The sequence below is a fragment of the Anser brachyrhynchus genome (genome assembly GCF_964034855.1).
Source record: "Anser brachyrhynchus genome assembly, chromosome: 24".
NCBI lineage: Eukaryota > Metazoa > Chordata > Aves > Anseriformes > Anatidae > Anser > Anser brachyrhynchus.
Window position 1 is genome coordinate 1,509,146 of NC_137717.1, and position 19,106 is coordinate 1,528,251.

The 19,106-nt window shown below is 48.4% G+C and overlaps 1 protein-coding gene across 1 annotated transcript; it reads right to left on the reverse strand.

Moving 5' to 3' along the window:
- Window positions 1-488: 488 nt before the first annotated feature.
- On the reverse strand, window positions 489-18,888 carry SMAP2 (small ArfGAP2). Its single transcript, XM_080567195.1, has 10 exons — window positions 18,680-18,888; window positions 6,502-6,635; window positions 5,855-5,940; window positions 4,927-5,005; window positions 4,471-4,557; window positions 3,920-4,001; window positions 3,386-3,486; window positions 3,107-3,272; window positions 2,549-2,871; window positions 489-1,613 (listed from the first exon to the last, which is right to left on the reverse strand). Exons 1-10 carry the CDS (start codon window positions 18,780-18,782, stop codon window positions 1,488-1,490), a joined length of 1,287 nt encoding a protein of 428 aa, XP_080423321.1. The 5' UTR covers window positions 18,783-18,888; the 3' UTR covers window positions 489-1,487.
- Between the last annotated feature and the right edge of the window lie 218 nt (window positions 18,889-19,106).

The following is a 19,106-nucleotide window of genomic DNA, read 5'->3' on the forward strand; positions in this document are numbered from 1 at the left end:
ACAGTTCACCGAGCTCTCCTGCAGCTGCGCACAGCCACCCACAGCCCTAAGAAAACTGGCCTTCTTTATGTGACTCAAAATCCCCCCAACCCTTTCTCTGAAAGCTTAAAATGTACCTTTTGAATAGACCTTGGTCAGGTTTTATTGAACTGCAGTGTGGGGCTGCAGTTCTCCCATTCCTCCCAGCTGCAGGAATGCTGCATCTACCCACACCCCTGAGCTGCAGGTTTCTGTTGTATATAAAACTGTCAACTGACCTGATTTCGCCCCTGCTGAGCCTGGTTCTTTGCAGGCTGCCTAGCCCTCAGCTTTCAGGCAAACACTGTTCTTGCCTGACATTTGGGACGCAGCCTTGCTACAAAGCAGATGGAGCTAGTCCGATTTGGATGAAAGGCTCCCAATCCCGACACCTGAAGTGAACAACTCGCACCAGGGAGAGCAGCATTCAACACAATCTGTTATGCTGTTTGAAAAACAAGATAAGTCAGTTGAGGTTTCACTGCAATATTTTATTTGGGAATTTACATATACACAGGAGAGAGTAGACCGCAGAAGTCTGACTTCTTGCTCACGCTGATGAGTTTAAGCAGTTGTGTTCTACTGAAGATGAGGAAAGAAATCTGACCCACCCACTTTTTATGCCTAGATTAAAATGCCTAAAGCTAGCTGGGAAGGGGTACCAGGGTTACACAGGAACAAAAAAATATGAAAAAAGTATAAATTAGGATGTCATAGTCATTTTAAAAGTGTAAGAAAACTTGCAGTGGGCTCTCAGCCCTTGATAAGTTAACTCTCAGTTAGTTCGTTAAAAGTTAAATACATCGATACCACAGATTAGACAGAAAAGCCACTCTGAAGTGCAAGTTTCACATTCCAAACAGCTTGCCCCCACACTGTGCGAGAATCCTGCTTGCTCATGGGGGGAGGGAGAGGGGTCTTCAAAATGACTTTGGTTCCAATGAGGGTTGGCGAGCCAAGCACAGCAAGGCCTCAGCTCCAGAGAACGCTGCTCGAGGGAAGAGGTAGCAAGGCTTGCTTGCCCCGGGCTTGGGTTAAAATCCAGTTCCTCAGCACCAAACAAGGTTTCCACCCCTCTGCTAACCAAAACCCCTACTAATACTAGAGTTTAAGTGGTTCTTAAAAGGCCTGAAATTACAGGCAGTATTATTAAGTACAGATTTCCCAAGTTCCTCAGTCACACCTCTGCTAAGACCCCAGGACATTAAGTGCTACCCAGAAGCATTAGTGGAGGTTTGTGCAAGGAGGGGGTCCACCCCAGAAGTGTGCATTGACTGTGCTAAATACAGGGGAGCTCATGTTCTGGTCACTGAGGTTTCACCGTGTCTGACAGTGAAAAGGCAGAGATGGGTCTCAGTTATGGAAAGAGGTTCAGGCTGGGCAGCCAGCCAGAAAGAAAAACCCTGAATGTCTCATGGAGCAGTTTTGAAGAACAGAACAGAAGGCAAAAATGGTCACAACGCATGGGATCATTTCCACATCTGAGTGCTGAGGGACTGATTGCTTCCCTGGGCACCTCCTCCACCCATTGACTGTCCATATCCCATCATACCATTAGCTCCATAGAAGTTCATCCCAGCCATCTGCTGGGTCATCTGCAAAGGGGAGAAGAGAAGAAAGTCACGGCTATGCCAGGGAAAACGTGCCAGCCCACAGCAGCCAGCTACCCTAAAACTCTTGCTCCCCAACATATTAGCCTTAAGCAAATCCTTGTAAAAAGTTACAGCGAACACAGACTTAAACAAGGCAATAAAGCTTCATTTAAGGATACCCTAAAGGTTAGAGTCCTCTACAGTCAACCCCAAGTTAGACTTACAAAAGCAGACTCCACTCATTCTCAAGTACACACACCTTTCATATTACAGAATCCGAGGCGCTGCTGAAACATGGTGTGTGCTATTATCTGACCTTTCTTTGCTGTGCTAAGCAGCCTCTTAGAAGAGCATGCATCACCTGGTGCTAGTGCTAGTAGCACTCCTCCTGATTCACAACAGGGTTTTATAGCACCCCCTGCTATACCTCAAATCAGCCTGTGAGTCCCCAGCCCAGCTCCTTGAGCTCTGGCAAGGCACGGAACACAGATGCAGCCTGATGCTACCGCATGAACACAAACCTCCATCATTCAGCCCACACGAAGCTCTAGTTTCTATACAGGACATTAGTTTTGTCTACAAGCTTGCCATTTAGTTCCATCTCTCCTCAAATATTTACATGAAGTGAGAGTCAAGGTTTTGTTTTCCATTTTTCCCTAGATAACGGAGGATCACTACCTAGCAATTTCTCAGGTGCGTGCCCATCCATCAGGGTGAGGAAGTTCTCATTTCAGCTGATATTACACTGATTTTTGGTCTCCACCATGAACCTTGAGACCACCGAACAAGTTACTGCTTTTAGATTCCTGCCTGCAGTATCAGCGTGCCTCACCCAGCCCCAGGAGACAGGCTATGAGAGCACAAGCAACAGGGAGATTACTGCCTGTGCCTCTCCCCTGCCCTCCATCCACCCTCGGGTCAGCTGCAGATCACCTCACCTGAGTGATGTTCCACTGAAGCTGCTGTGCTGGCTGCACACCGTAGACGGGCTGGGGAACTGCTGCCATGCCAGTCACGTAGCCAGCCTGCTGCGCAGCCATCATCCCGTTGGGGACACCGATGACAGCCGCCTGCACGTTGCCCACGTATCCGGCTGGGATGGCCATGGGGGTCACCATCCCTGCAGCCCCAGGCTGGGCCATCATTCCCACCGAGGGTGCCATCATGCCTCCCATCATGCTGCTGGAGGGGGCCACTCCTGGAAAGCTCGTGTAAGCTGCTGGGGGATACGCCATCTGAGCTGGGGCCATGAACATTGCTCCTGAAAGAGAAACAAAGGGAAGAAGTGTTACGCTCACTGCTGGGGCTGAAATGCTGACCTTCAAATCAAAGGCTGCCGCAATGCTCACTTGGCCATGACATCCAGGCTACGCAGCTCATTATGCTCCTCACCAGTTCTCAAGGACCACCTACACTCCCACACCCCTGCTTGTCAGCTATCAGGACACCCCCACCCACTCTGAATTAGTGTACTGCTCTATTCTGAGATCTGTTACCTTGCGCAGGCAGCTGAGGTGTTTGAGAGCCGTACAAGGAGAGGATAGAGTCTTTAGAGAGCTGCTTCTTCCCCACTTCTTCCCCTTTGCCTCCTGGCTCAGGGAAGAGGTTCAGGTTTTCAGGAACAGAACCAGCACTTCCAGACGTTGGCATAGAACCAGTGACCTGACAAGGAGACAGCACAAGCGCATCAGCTGCATTCAGCACTGAGGGAAGGTGGAGATCACTGTCTCCTCATTCAAGCATCTCTTTGGCAAACACTGATGTTCCCTGCTTACCTTCCTGGAGTCAGAGTTCGATGTCACTGATGCAAAAAGATCAAGATCCTTCTCTAAGCTGCTAGGCCTGCCATTTGTAAGGGTGCTTGTCACGGGAGCATCTGGGAGAGAGAAAGCTGTGACGGACGGGCACACAGATGGCTCAGGCTGAGGGGCAGCCTCCTTGCCAATTAAGCAGTTTGCACATATGCCACTCAACCCAGTGACCTGACCTGTAACCTACTTCGACCAGCACACTGCCAGCTCTTCACTCTCCCTTCTGGTGAAGGGAAGGAACTGGCTTAGGACCAAGGAAGCACACTGTGCCATATCTGTCCTATTAACCTCAGAGTAGCCAGGAGCCACATGGTGTTTGGAGACCATTAAGTGCTCCTGTAATACTACAGCCACTGCACCAGCAAAAGGGAAAAAAGATGTTTCTGCTGCAGTGACCTGAGAAGGAAATCAAATGCTCAAAGTTCACTAAATTCACAAGACCAAAGATGGCACACAGGGGCAATTTAACAAGTGCAATAAGGCTGGAGAGGCTCTTACCAAGTCCTAGCAAGTCCATTACTGGTTCAGTAGACTTAGGAGAACTCTTTCTAGACTGCTGGGTTTCTTCTTTCTTTTGAGGCTAGGGAAAGAACACCAGAAGTCTTGTTCAAGTCTTGTTTTTACTCTGATGTATCAGAGGCTTTAAATGAGAGATTAAACCCCTTAAAAATCCTTTTTCCAGTGGACATAAATGCTTTGAAAGTGAACAGAAATTCAGAGCAAGTACTCCAAAGTTGTTTTACTGTCCTGTTTTATTGGAACCCCTCAACAAACTTAAGCATGCTCTAAACTAGGAAAAATAACAGCTCAAGTTAGAAAGCTAAGCAGGGAGTAGCTGGATTCCAATCTGCTCTGCACTGCAAGGCAGAACACATCTGCTCAGTATCCGTCTGAGCAGTGGAAAACAAGCTACCACCATTAGTGTGACTCAATGCATCCACTGCTATGACTGAGGCCTGAAAAAATGCTTCCATATGAAGCTGGAATACCTCTGTCCTGCTCAAGACAAGTCTTTACAATTGATCGATGGCCATGCCTTCTGGTCTTACCATTTTCACCTTCTCAAAGATGATGGGTTCCAGTTTTCTTTCTGATACTGGCTCATTACTCTTTTTCCATTTGTCATCCTTCTCTTTCTGTAAAGAAAAACACTGACATGAGGTCGAAGCTCACATCATGCAATAAGAACGATAGAGCTTTATGTGCTGTTACTAACCTAAAAAGCCTCAATCTTTTGCTCATTTCAAACTCCTAGCAAGCTACCCCTCCAACAGCACAGATATATAGCTGAAGACCTACATTTGAAATTAGTCCTGCTCCGACCTTCAGAGGTCCCTTTTAACTTAAATTATTCTCTACAGAATGACTGAATCTGATTAGCCTTGTAGAAATTAGTCACTAATACAGGAAATTTAAACCTGTTTTCATACACTCACTGCTTACTCATGAGACAGACCTACACTTAACAAGTACTCAAGCCTTCATAGAAGTGATTAGGAACTAACCCTAAATGCGTTGATGTCAATACTTCGGTCCATGTATTTCTTCTTTTCATACTTATCACGAATGAAGCCCTCCACAGCTCTGCAAGAAGCTTGTTAAAGACAAATGATTCAAGAATGGAAGATTTGAATAGCATTGTTTAACACACGGATACAAGATACAAGCTGTAGCTAAATTAATGACTGTCTAAAGAGCATTTCCAGCAGTAACTTTAAAATAATTTAGTCCTGGATCCAACTACTTTAAACTACTTTAGCTACTCAGTTTTTGCTCCTGTGGACTATTCAAAGCATGACAGTGCTATAAAAGGTACACTAAATCAGGGCTTAATTCCTACTGTGCTTTTTTCTTTGATGTGTATTTACTTTGAACATCACTTAAGAGCATACGTGTCATCAGCACAAGACACAGCGGTCACATAAATGGATCTGATGCATACAAGAGCACCTCAACCACCAGCTTAAGACTAAAACTGAGAAGAGAGGTGCTCCTGCCTCTTCGGTTCACATCTGTAAAACTCCTTGCACTACCTATCTAGAAACCCTTATGTAATAGATGTAATAGAAAATTACAGCTTCATTTTCAGAAGCATTGAATCTTTTCAGCTGTCTCCACTAAGGATCTTAAATGCTCAACCCTCCTATTTGCCACGGACTCTGAAGTGCATCTCACACAAAGCTTAGGTTGTAACACTCATGTTCCAGTTCTCCACCTTCACAGCTTAGAAACAATCCTTCTAGCTCTTCCACTTTGTTTTGTAAGCAAGTGGCCTTTGGCTAAAGCAATGCCAGAGGGTGCCTAGCTAGGAACTTGTTCTCACAGCTGATGCCCATGCACACGAAGTTAAGCCTCCTATGCAACAAGGGCAGCTACTAAGCAACAAGGTGAAAACCCTCCATGTTTCCCCAGCAGCAGAGGAAGAAAGGATACTGATCTGTTTGAGGTCGCCTGAAGTTCTCCGGCAGGAAGGCTTCGTAAAGACGATTTGCTTTTCCATTCCCCATCTCTTGCATGCACTGCAATTCAAAAGAATTCTTAAACAGTTTCACAGACATTAAAGCTCTTACACCAACACGCCAGGCTACCAAGCAAGAATCTATCCATGTTAAGCAGAAGGTGCCTATAGACTTCTGAAGTCTGTTCTGCACATGAAAGCTATTCTTCAGGCTTTTGGTGCAAGCCTACCAGTTGGGAATCCCTGATGCAGCTGCTATGACCCCTATAGAATTAGCCAGCCCTGAGCACTGCGTTACAGTATTTTAAGGCAAAATAAGTATCACATTAGCAACCTAACATCAAACTGGAAGTCCAGTATTTGCCTTCTGGAAGCCTCAAGGAAAGGAGGTGAGCAGCAGCTACAGACAACAGCAGCCCTTAGCAGTTTTACAGAAACCTGCAAAGTGTCTGTCCTTGCTCTGTTTGCTGAGGCTGTAATTATGACATTTTCCCCTCCCAATTTAACTCATCCCAATTATCTTTTTGCTTCACTTCCCACCTCTTTGGTCTCTGAGACTTCATCACCTCCCAGCTTACAAACCCCCGCTACTACAACAATCCATTCATTTCACTTGCATTACCTGTATCTGTTCTTGTGTCCACTGGTCAAGATTGACAGATTTTACCCTGGATATATGAACTCCTAGGTTCCTGTGGATCCCAGCACAACGAATACAGATGAATACACCAATATTCCAGGATGCCCATCGTGGCCCTGCAAAGAGATAAGTGTTTCATACCAGCCAGTCAATCCGTAGTTACCTTGAGCAACTGAGAAACTGCACCAAGTGAACTGGGACTGAGGAGTCCAGGTTAGAAGTTTGAATTAGACAGCAGCAGAATGTTTAAAGATTGTCTCCCAATGACTATAGTTAGAACCAGTATTTTATTACCTCCCTCTTCCATTTTGAGAGCTCTACACAAACAATTCCAAGGGGAAGAGGGAATAAAATAAGCATTCAAACCACTCAAGACCACAAACCTTAATTTCCCCTTGCTTAAACAGTCACGGCAAAATAGGTCTGCTCCTGCTTTAACAACAAAGAACCTTTCCACTGCAATAGGGTTATCTGAGAACCAGCTCCAGAATATCCACTGCTGCTCCAAGAAAAGCAGCATAAAACGTATGATTTGCATCAAGTCTTCTCTGTTGGCCTTGTGCAGGAAGATGCAGATGACTAAGGAGAGCAGCACGAAGCCCGGTGCTCTGACCCCCAGGCCAGATCCTGGCCCAGGACCGATGAACAGTTCACTCCCCAGTTTCTACAGCTCTAATCAGGTTCACTTTACATGCGGCTTTCAGACAGGCAGGAGAGCTCTGAGGTGTGGAAGGGAGATCATGCCAGGGAAGAGAACCACGAGGGAAAGATTAACAAGCTGTTTTACTCACTGCAAACAGTTCTCTGAAGGAAGGCTGAAGCACATCACAGGGGGGACAAGGGGCTCCGCAGCCCAGCACAGCCCCATCCCCGGTCAGGGCCAGCACAGACCCCAGCCACTGAAACCCTCGGTCCCACTGAAGACCAGCTTTGGAAGCAGTCCTCTGCAGTGTGAGACAAGCAGGTTTAAATACAAGATAACCTGGCTGGAGCCGCCACCTGTGTGGTTAAGTCGTAGCTGGGTATCGTTGTGGCTAATGGTGCCTACAGCAAAGCCACATCCTGAGTAAGAACCAAGAGCCTCCAGCTCTGGAGCAGAACAGCTTTAACCACAGCGGATACATGAAGAGCTCCCCATTTCCCTCCACCTGTCCAGGAGCATGAGGTGCACTTTTATTGCTACAGGATAAGAAGGTCTGCTCCAAGTCAAACTTCCTTGCTGATGTACCCGATTAGCACAGCTGATCTAAGAAACACTTTTAGAGGGACTACAGGCATTATGGCTGATGAGTTATTCTGCCTTTCCTTGCCATAGTTAAAATAGCAATCCTCAAAGCAAATGATACTGAAGTGGGAGGAGAAAGAGGGGGAAAGTGTAATTTCAAAGCCCGAGAAAAGCAGCACTGAATTTAACAGCCATCTAACATATCCAGGAAAGTTAAGTTTAACTCCAATTTACTGGGGAAGTCCAGAGCATCCTGAGGGATTTAACACTAATAAGGCAATCACTGGCTCATGGTCCTCTCCAAGGCAGAGACATGCAACCCCTAACATATCCCCAGAAGAATTTCTTGCAGCTGTCCAGTTTTGTGTTTTTTTGAAAGAGCTTTCCTGAGTTTTCTGGCCTGGCCCAACATTTATTCCTGCCTTTTCACTAGAAGCGATCCTTTGGAAAGGCACTGGTTTAATGATGCTGATCAAAGTCATTTCCCTGCCTAGGAACAGCTCTTGGTGAACACCTTATAGAAGCACCCTCTTGCCTGCACCTTAATGTGTTACATCTACCCAAGTCTAGAAGTGATTAAATAAAAGGAGAGGTCCATCCTATTAGCATCACCTCAGCATGCCAGTCAAAGAAACGCATGGAAATAAATGGTCTGCAGTTTGCTCAGCATTATGCTTACAGCCCACTGAGCTAAAGCCAGAAACTCCGATCCTCCATTTGATTTATTCGGTAGCATTCTCTCCCAGACAGACCCTGTCTCATCTTAACTGCTCCTGAAAGCTATAATATGATAGACTGATGGTAGGATTAAGCATGAGATTCAAGGTTAGATTTAAACTCTAGATATATTTAGCTTTTATAGGACTAAAAGGATTAATAGTCAGCTAGATACTGCATCAGGGTTATAGTAATCAGCTCAAGTTTGTCACATGGGCTAGTTCAAGCCCCTGCAACCTCCTACCCTGTGACACAGGATGAGAGTGACTCAATGGTGCTGTGACACCCATCCTGCGTTGGTGTCACCCCAGCTGTGATGCAGGACCTGAAACAGCAAGGGCTGAGTGCTGAGATAACAGCTGGCCATCGCCGCAGCTGGTAGGTGCCACTCTGGGAGACACCGCTGTAGAAGCAGCTCCATTATACTAGCTAACATTTAAACATAGGATTTCTGAAAGCCTCCCAGCAGCTAGCACTTGGTGGTAAATGCAGATATTACACAATGAAGGGCAGTTCTCCTCCATGAAGGCTGTCCCAGCAGTACTTGCAGCGCCAAGAAGTGCCGTGAGGAGGACTTCAGACCAACAGAGCAGAAGAGAGGTCAGAATTTTGGCAATGTGGGGCTGTTCCTGTGGCCTGAGCCAGGAGGAAGGTGGTGACCCCACAAGTTGAGCAGTCTGCTCACGGACATGTGGGTGTGCAGCAGGTACTCGGACAGCTCTGAAACACTGCCTGAGGTTTCTCAAAGAGGAACAAGACACAACTACGCCCCTCCAGAGTAAAAAGCTGCTTTAAGATAAGCAGCTGCACAAGAGGCAGCAGCAGAAGGTTGACACAGCAAGACCACACGCAACAGGCAAGAGGAGCTCCTGAATAATCAGTGATGAGCAGAGCAAGCAGTAGCAACGAGACAAATGAAGTTTGCCCAGCTATCAGAGCCCAAATAGCTCTGTGCTGGTTGAAACTACCACTTGGCACCCCGGGCAGCAGGGAAGGTTACGGGGCTGTTTCTAGAGGCAGGGTTACCCCATGTGAGATGGCTGGTGCTGGCCAGGCTGCTGAGGAAGCAGTGGGTGAAGCCCCAAGGCCCTGGTCAGCCCAAATTAGGGGTGCCAGCCCAGCCACACGCATACCTTTACCAGGCCTTCAGCTTCGCTACCTAGTGCCCCCGACCTTAAAGCCAAAACAATGTTTTCACTGCTTTGTTTCTCAAGAAGTGTTTAGTCTCAAGGGCGAGGGGGAGGCCAGCCTTGGTGCCGATGTAAACAAGGCTCCCACTTCCCCCTTTTGAGGCCGCAGCAAAGGAGCTCGCTCTAGAAATCGCATGAGGAAGCGCCCAGAGAGATCTGGCAGGGGAGATTTTTGTGCAGTCATTTCCCCACGGTTTCACATGCTATTTTCAAGGTGACTGACTTGCAGAAAGCCCCAGGTGAAGGTATTTACAGAAGCAAGTTCAGTCATATGTTACAGCACTGAACTTCCCGAAAACTAAACTGAGCTGAAAATTGCACAGCAGTTAAAGCAACTGAGCACTGACAGAAGAGGCAGAACACTTTTGTAAAAGCCACAGGCACAATTTCTCAGAGAAAAATGCCTTTTAGATCAGTAAGCCACTTGAGAGAACACCACCAGCATTCAACAGCACTGCTGGAGCCGCCAGAGGCCTCATCTCCCCCCGAGGCCTTCGGACACTCATGAGGGCCCAGGACACCACAGGGAGCATTCTGCCCTCCAGGTTCCTTGAATCACAAAAATCGAGCCCTCATAGACCAAAGGTTTTAAGGCACAGCTCACAGAAGCATTTGGCTTATTAAACCAGTAGAAAGAAACATGAAAGAAATTGGTCCTTGCATGAATACACTCACTAACATCATAAAAATAGTTCCCTTTAGGCTGGCATCCGCACAGCTACCAGATGGCTTTAGAGCTTGAGGCCCAAATGAAAACTCACTTTCCATATGCAAAACTGAAGTTTGCTGCAATGACAACCAGCACCAGACACGCAAGCCTGGTGCTGCGCTCACTCCTTTCAGTATTATACTGAATTTTAACATCCATGGAAAGCAAAGCAAGTTCCTTGGCGCTAACCAGAGCTGGGCATCACTTGCTCGGTTCTGATTAATCACACATTAATCTGCACACTGCCTCAGATACGCACAAACCCTTCCTGGAGAAGGCCATTTGCAGATGAACAAGAGATTAAAGGAAAAGGCAGTTTTGAAGCAGAATTGGATATTAATCAAAGCAGATTCAAGAGCTTGGCTATGCACTCAGTTCCAGCACAATATTAAGGCTGGATGAGACCACCTTCGGGTATATTCCTAGCCTGAGAATGGTTGCAGAGAGATCCCAGTCAGCTGTCACTTAAGAAAGCTGTACTGGATGCCTGACAGGGCATTTCTAAAGGGGGATGTGCCCACAGCCAGAACAGACTAGGGAGCTATATGCGAGAAACTCTGCTGCCCAGTCAGTGCTTCCATGAGCTGGTTTCATGGCCTGTTTTATATCCCAGCATGTCAAAATAAACACTGCATACCAGGCTGCCCATACCAGCTTAAGTTAGCACCCACGACTGAATCATTAATGCCTACAAGGACCGTCTGAATGATCTGCCCTTGGTGAAAAGGCTCTGAATTCCCTTTAAAACCCAAGCCCAGCTTGGCTAGCACACACCGCACTGTAGCCACTTGCTGAAAGTTCACACCCTGGAGTGCTTTTAATCAAGGAAACCCAAGGGGATTCACTCCTCATCCTTTCAGACATTACATTTTGGCTCAAGCTACTTGTGCAAGTTCCTTTAGTAATAACCCTCCAGAAGGCATTTAAAAATAAAACAGAAATTGGCTGCAAAGCCACTGCTCTTTTGAGAAAGGGGGGGGGGGGGGGGTGGTGTCAGGGAAAAATAGATGCTTTCACAGGCAGGAAGGAGAGTGCACAGCTATTCAAAGCCTAATGAAATATTCTTGGTGCAAACAATCATTTGACTTGCAGGCAATCCAGCAAAAGCCCAGCTGTAACTGGGAAGTGTGCCTGCCAGGCCCATTGATCCCAGCTAACACTACTACATGTGTTGAGCTCCGGCATGGTACAACCACCCCCTCTGCACACACAGGGCAAGGGGATGTGGGAAATGCTCCTTGGAGAGGTGTAGTCCCAGCGAGATGACATCCACATCCTCTCCTATAAGCCTTCACCAGCACTTGGAAATTTCTCACTGAGTCAAAGCTGAAAAGCCCTACTTTTTGCAGAGCCAAATGAGGAAATAGCCAAGTATCCAAGAACTTCCTTTGACTTGTGGTTTCCTTATTCTGGAAAGAGATTGCTTAATGACTTACTGAAATTCATTCCATTCATAGAGAAGCTATGACAAAAGCTGTGTTACAAAACAGCTTCCTCTCCTCTTGACTGTAGATGTCTGTTCTGCAGTCAAGTGTTCAGATTATCTGGGGAAAACAAGGTAAACTCTGCTGGCAAGTGAAAAAGACAGTTAAACTTAACTTCAAGATCTCTTGATTATGTCAGGTAGCTATTAACACATGCAAATTAGTGGCCTTTTTTTTGGTGTTTGTTTTTCCAAATAAAGGCCTGCTGCAGTACCTACAGGCCTTAGCTGTTCTTCGCATGAAAAAGGAAGAGCCAGAGGCACCTACAGTGCTTGAGAATATTGCTCCAGACAACAGCTTGGAGCTTCGCCTTTAAATTCTTCTTAGCTATGTTATCAGCAACCATGTACTGTTTCCCCAAACCACAGTGTTTACAACAGGCACCTTACTGGCCAACTCAGATCAAGCAGAATGCTGCTGGCTCAGTTCTCTCCAGGGCAGGTTATGAAGCCTCTGCAGTTTACCCGAAATGCCTACTGTCCAAGTGCCCGGTGGCTTTGAAGGCAGTCACATAGCAGAATTTGACCTGTTGTTCCCAGAACACCAGATCTAACAATGAGCAGTGGTAAGCCTGCAGAAGAAGCTTTCAACCCAAGTCTTATCGTTGTTACCATCTTGCTCTCTGAAGAGGTGCTGCGACGATACAGACGCAGAGCAAAGCAGAGGAAATTGAAATGGATGCTGCGAACAGCAGGGTGGGTTCTTCCTGCTGTTTTAAGGAAGGGATGTTTATTGCTTCGGTAGATAAACCATGAAAGCAACAATTTCAAGCAGATGCTATACTAAGACTCTATGCAAGACAACTGGTTAACATTACCAATGCTGATGGCAACACCACCTAACAATATATAAAATCAGTGAAGTCCCATGGCACCCCATGTTTTCTGTGGAGGTCAGCACAGGAGTCCTAACAGAGATGGTCAACATCAAAGAACAGGACATCAGTGTTCCTGAGACTTGATAATAAATGAATGGTCACCGGGGTCTGGCCAAAGCCACACACAGGTCATCCTAGGAGTTGCTAGTGTAAAAGCAACAGCTTTATTTCAAGGAGGCTTGAATCACTGTGAAATGCTAAAAAAAATTAGGTAGTAAACAAGCCCTGTTTTTCAGGCAATTCAGCTTTGAATTTTTCTACCATCAAGTCTGCTCATGCAGCTGTATTTTTTAATATTTAGATTCCATTTAGATTTTTGAGTTTGGAGATCTGGAGTCAAAGCCCTTACTGCAGCTCCTGACATAGCAGTCAGCTTCTGGGCTGCTTTTTGCTACAATGCGAACCTGTTCTAGAAAAGAACTCCACAATCCATCACCAAAAAAGACCTGATATTCATAACAAAAGGGCATAATCTGGCCAGCACGGAAATGTATAGTTTGACAATAGCAGAGGTGAGCAGTTTACCTGGGCACTGAAAGGCCAAACAGCACAGGCAAATCCAGCTTCACAGTCAAAGGAAGCTCTGATCCGAGACAGTTTCTCTCAAAAGCTCAAGCTTTTCTGCCCTAGATTTCCTGGGACACATAAAGTAATCACTATTCTGCACCAACCTGAAGGGGACTACATGCAGCTATTCTTGCTTCTCTAGCTTGTTTTGATAGCCTACTTGTATTTTAGAAGATGAGTTACCTTTAAACCAGAGGCATTTTCTGAAGAGGCTGGCACAAGCTCCTGAGTGTTTGCTACCTTATATAATTTATCTGGCAGTTACTATAGAAACAAACTTCCACTGAAGTTGCAGCTATGACTGGAGAATCACATGGCATTTTTGGACCCTTAATTTACACCCTTTGCTGTAGCAGCCACTCACCACACTTTGGCTCTCCACAGATGGGTCGATATAGCTGGTAGAGAACAACAACAGCATTAAAATAGACACGGTTTGCCAAGATGCCCTCTACTCAGAGGATTATCTTTGTTATCTATTTCTGTCAGATACAGAGACTTGCATCTCTGTGACTCAGCTCTGCATATCTTTTCTTAAAGGATTTCTTCAAGTAACTCTTTACTAATCAGAAGCCAATTCCAGAGTAAGTCCCTCTCGAAAGGAGGATGCTTTTTGCCAGGTGGGCAGCTTGGATGGGTAGTTACAGCAACCTACCTCACGCAGGTGAGCACAGGGGTCAGGCTCCCAGTTTGAGCTGGGTTCCCTCGCAGGCAGGGTCCCACACCACAGCAGTACCACTCAGACCCCCCAGGACAAAGACCACTGAAGGATAAAGCAAGTCTCACGGGCAAAGTTCATTTCATCTTCCTCTCAGCCCTGACTTCTCAACCCAGTGTTCTTCAGTAGAACACTGCAAAAGCAGCAGCACACGATATGATAACTGCAGAATATTATGACCACAGCTAAGAATTAAAATGAGCATTCATACAAAGATACATGCACCCCTTCAGGCGAGCTTCCATTAAGCAAGCTTCTCCTAATACAAGATTTCTAAGGCAAGCTGAGAAGCTTTAGACCTACAGCTCTGATTTTTGAAGCTGACTGCAGGCAAACAGCATGCAGCGCTATCCACTGCTCCCTTTTCCCATGATTTTTCATGACACTTGTTTTAGACAAGTATTTCAGGAGTTACTCTTCACATTGCTTTTACTGAAAAAAGTCACCTGTGATTTAACAGCTTTCCTCTGCTGATGGAGGATTTGAGTCACAGCAGATTTTATGTTGAGTATTAGCAACATGCTTCATATTAGTACTAGTTTGGCTGGATTAAACCAACTGCAACATGACTAACCCTCATTTTACTGGAGGTCACCCTTCCTGAAGCGTACCTGCTGTAGCCACAAGCTTCTTATCCTACCCTTCCTGTTTGCCAACCGCTTCCTATCCCATCCAGTACTTAACTGCCTCTTCACAGGTAATTGCAAAGTTCCGCCCCTCTTTCAGAAACAACTGCTTGAAGCATTAGATCAGGGTTCAGGTTGCGTTCAGGAACAAACAGCTTTCCGTCAAACCACTCAGGTTACAAGAAGGGGTTGATTTGGGCATGGCAGCTCTCACAAGACACAAGGGACGGAGGGAAGAGTCAGACAAACCAGGAGGAACACAGGGCAACCTTAAGTGATGAACAGCTAGAGCAGTCCTCGCTGGTGCTCCCTGGAGGAACTGGTTCTGGTGCCAGCGAAACCGGGTCCAAGGAGCCTGTTGGATAGATAGGACTGGAAGAGCAGAGGGGAACAGTTTGGGAGAAGTAGAAAATCAAACAGAATTAGCTGTATGTTGCACTGGTTCAGCACAGAGCTTTAAAGTCAGAAACGCAGAGAAGACTCCAGTTAATTTAAGTATTACTCAACACAAGACTGTTTCCACTTACTGGAAGACATCTGAGGTCAAGACCAATTTTCCTGATTACACCACATCCCTCCTGCACCTACGTCACAGCTCCAGCCTCCGGGCTCACGCTGGTGTTCGGCAGCCTGGCTTCTGACAAACGGTCAGTGCAGTCAGACTGCCTGACAGCCCCGACATCCTACACACGTGAAACCCCAGCTGCTCTCAGAAGGCCCCTTCCACAAGAAACGCACCTATAGAAAGGATCCCACTCACCAACAGCTTGTTTCTCTTTTAAGGATTGCACTCCAGCAACTCATACCGCAGCAAAGGCCTTCAAATAAAGCGGATTATGATAATTCAGTCCCTCCAGCTTCTAGTGAAGACATCCACCCTTCCACCTGAGCCACGCCGGGTAGTCCTGAGGAGAGCTGTGCCATCGCAGGTGGTGCTAGGACTCCACACAGGAACACCGCTTTGATCATTACAATTAGTATCCTGATAGCATCACGTGAAAACCTGTGATAGTGCTTGCAAGGATAAATCTGCTGTTCTGTTTGTGCCTAACATTGCCAGATGATGTCCTAAAGGCTGCCACCGAGATCAAGCCTGGTTTGTTCAAGCACTGGAAGACCCTTCTCATATACACTGAAGTCTTCACTCAAGCTCAGCTGCCAGAAAGCAGCCTAGCCATGCTCTGCTTCCGCACAGGACACACTCACCTGTCCATTGCCTTTGATCAGACTGCCCACTTTACCCGCAGTTAACACTGACAAAAGCTTTGCAATGGAAAGAGGAAGAAGCAGGGTAGAGATCTCGCCCACTTCCTCCAAAACAAGAGCCTCGAAGCACTGCACAGTTTGTTGTTGCAGAAGCAACCCACCCTGAGCTTGTTTTCCCAGTTTCCCTGTCTTTTTTTTTTTTTGCCTCCAACAACTTAGCCCTGGCCATGGGCAGCTGTGTGAAGCCCCGAGGGAAGCCGCTGTGCTCACACTTCTCCTTTCACTCTTACTGTGTGGCTCTTACAGGACAGCTGCGCAGAAGCAAAGCCTTGGAAGGAGTAATGTGTGCTGAGGAAGTCACTTGAATCCCAAACACACGAGGGAAGAAGGGCCCAGACTGATGCTCAGGTCTCTGTAGAGGTACGGAATCAGGTGGGTACATGCAGTTACTGCAGCTGACACCTGCAGGTACCGAAGTCTCATTTCTGTATGTAGAAGTAGAAAAAATACAGTAATGGAACCCAGCAGGCAGTTAGGTCATTGGGAACAGGCATAATGGAAGTGTGGGTGGCATCTGAACAGTCTCTGCTTATGTGTCATGCTAGCTTTGAAACGCACAGATCAAGCAGCAAAACACTACAGATCCGGTAAGTTCGGCATAAAAACAGAGTCAAAAGCCAGTGTTTTATTGTAGCACTGCCTTCACAGGTGCTGGGGGAGCCGCCAGATTCTTACTCTGCCCTCAGCTTTGTTGAAACTTGCCCAGAGATCCTTATGACCTTGAACACGAGCTGTCCGACACAGGAGGAGCAGGCAAGAAGTGCCACCTGCCTCCAGCCACCCCCAACACCATTAACGAAGCGACCCAGTTCCAGCGGTGACCTTGGCGAATGCCTGGTCCCAACACAGAGCTGCAGCACCAACATCTGCAGCTAACCAAGGACACAAAGCCTGCTCGAAGTGCATTGCAACGCCTCGCACATAAAAGTTGAACTTTTGCAAGAAAGATGATGATTTTGGACATCAGGATCTCCCTATACATGCATCCTGCTCAAACCTCAGCTGGCACAGCCAGCGTTGCAGTTGCCTAAAGCCATAAAACAGCCAACTGCACAGAAGCACTGCCGTTCTTTCAGGTAGCACTGGAAACGTTGAGGAAAACCATCTGGAGCCAGCAAGCGCCACGTGGTCTCATTAGTGCAGACCTGCACAGAGTTTTCGTTATTAAGCTGTATATCAAATGAAACGTGCTCTTTACTCTGCACAAGCACACTGCAGCAGCAAGCATGACCATCAGGCCTTCTTTGCTGTTGCTGCAAGCCAGCTCCAGCAACTTGCTGGGGGGGGCACCAGAGAAAGCCACAACAGAAGCACAAAACACGATGCTTTGGCTGGCACCTGGCTGGCGAGCTCGCTGGGCACAGCCTGCCGCAGCCAGGAGCTCTCCAGACTGAGCGCTCACGTCTCCACGAGTCTCATTAGGATAGTGGAACATTATTTTACCAAGCAGGACGCAGTACAACAGCAGCCTGTTCCTCCAGACAGGTCTCAGGTGTTTTCCCAGACACAAGCAGCTTAAGGCTTTGGTGGTAAGGCTTAACTGTACGCTTTGACTTAACAACTAGTGCCAGGAATACTGCATTTCCAGGATACACTGTCAACAGGAGCAGCTATATAACAGTACCACAACGAGTAACCAGGAACCGTGATGAGAACGTGTCCCTGCTGTGTACGTTACTGTCTCACGCCTCAGAAGACGAGATAAGACAGCTATTTGTGCCCTTGGTGCTGGCATTAGGAGCCACGAGATAAGAGACTCGCAGGCAGTAACGTTCAGCTCCCTGCCAGCGGGGCTGTGACCAACCTGTGGGGTCGAGCAGAGCCAGGAGGAGGTGTGAGTGGCTGCCAAACCAAACTGCTACTACGAGGGTACTGCTTTTGGGGCTTCCTCCCTGACAACCTGCTGAGAGCCCGTTATAGGGAGCAGAAGGGTGGCAGAGCAGGCAGGTGAGGCACAGCAGCCGAGGGCACAGCTTCACAGCACCCTTTTAATGCTGTTCAGCACCTGGCAGCTTTTAGAGGTCACACTGCAGCTCCTGGACACTGATGGACACAGAGACCCCCCCCCCAACTCGAGCTCATTTATTGGGGCTGTTTGGAGACAAGCCTCAAGTCCCAGCCTCCAAACCACTATAAGAGCTCATTAAAACAGGATTTTAAGTGTGCACAGGTGTACCTTTAACCCTTTCGCTACGGGAAACGCTCTGCTTCCCCAGCAGCAAGCTGCAGGAAGGCTCCAACATCACAGGGGGCCGAGTCGGGGCCGTGCCTCCCCTCTGCCTTCTGGTACACCGACACCCCCCGGCTGCCCCCAGCAACGGGGGGAAGAAAGCACGACCAGGTGACCCCCCCCCCCCCCCCCGTGTCCCTTCGTGTCCCCCCCGAGGTCACCCCCAGCCCCCCCACCAACCCCCCCACCGCCAGCACCGCGCTGTGCCCACGCTCCGCGGCTTCTTCCCCCAGACACCGGAGGCTGCCGAGCTCCCGTCCCCGGGCCTCAGGCCGGGCTCTGCAGCCAAATCCGTGGGTTTTTTTTCTTTCCCTTTTTTTAGCTTTAATTTTTTATTACCCTTGCCTAACCCCCCCCCCCATACACCCCCCATTCACCGCCCCACCGGGGCAGCGCTCCCCCCAGCCTCCCCCCCCACTCCCGGCCCCGCCTCCCCCCTCCCGTTACCGGTCCCGTTACCGTTCCCAGACCCACCCCCCCACCCCCGGGATCACCGGGAGCAGGAGGAGGAGGAGGACGGCGGCAGCACGGCCCGCCGCCGCCGCCGGTACCTTTGGCCTGGCAGTCGGCGCAGTACTTGTTGGCCTCGTCCAGCAGCAGCCCGGCCAGCACGGCCTGGTACCGCTCCACGTCGCGCACCGACTTCCCCGTCATGGCGCGGCCGCCGCTGCCCGCCCGCGGGTCACGGCGCCGCCGGGCCCCCGCCGCTTCCTGCTTCCGGTCGCCGGTAGTGGGCGGGGCTTCCCCGTGGGGAGGAGCCAATGGGAGGCAGCGCGCGCGTTTTAACACCTCCTTCGTCCCCGCCCCCTCGCTCTGTGCCCCGGCGCTGATTCGCTGAGGGAGCGTCGCGGCCCCGAGGGAGCCAATGGGAGGGAAGGGAGGGGGGGAGCGGGGGAGGCATGAATGGGCAGGGTCACGTGACGGGCTGGGAAGGGGCGGGGGAGGGAGTGGGGGGGCGGGGAGTGAATGGAGGGGGCG

What these genes read in the sequence shown, in the direction of transcription:
- SMAP2 (XM_080567195.1), bottom strand. Translation starts at nt 18,782, where the DNA reads ATGACGGGGAAGTCGGTGCGCGACGTGGAGCGGTACCAGGCCGTGCTG. An exon ending in AATGGACTTGCTAGGACTTG is followed by an intron (nt 3,487 to 3,919) that starts GTAAGAGCCTCT and finishes TCTCTCTCCCAG; the next exon opens with ATGCTCCCGTGACAAGCACC. An exon ending in ACCTCAGCTGCCTGCGCAAG is followed by an intron (nt 2,872 to 3,106) that starts GTAACAGATCTC and finishes TTTCTCTTTCAG; the next exon opens with GAGCAATGTTCATGGCCCCA.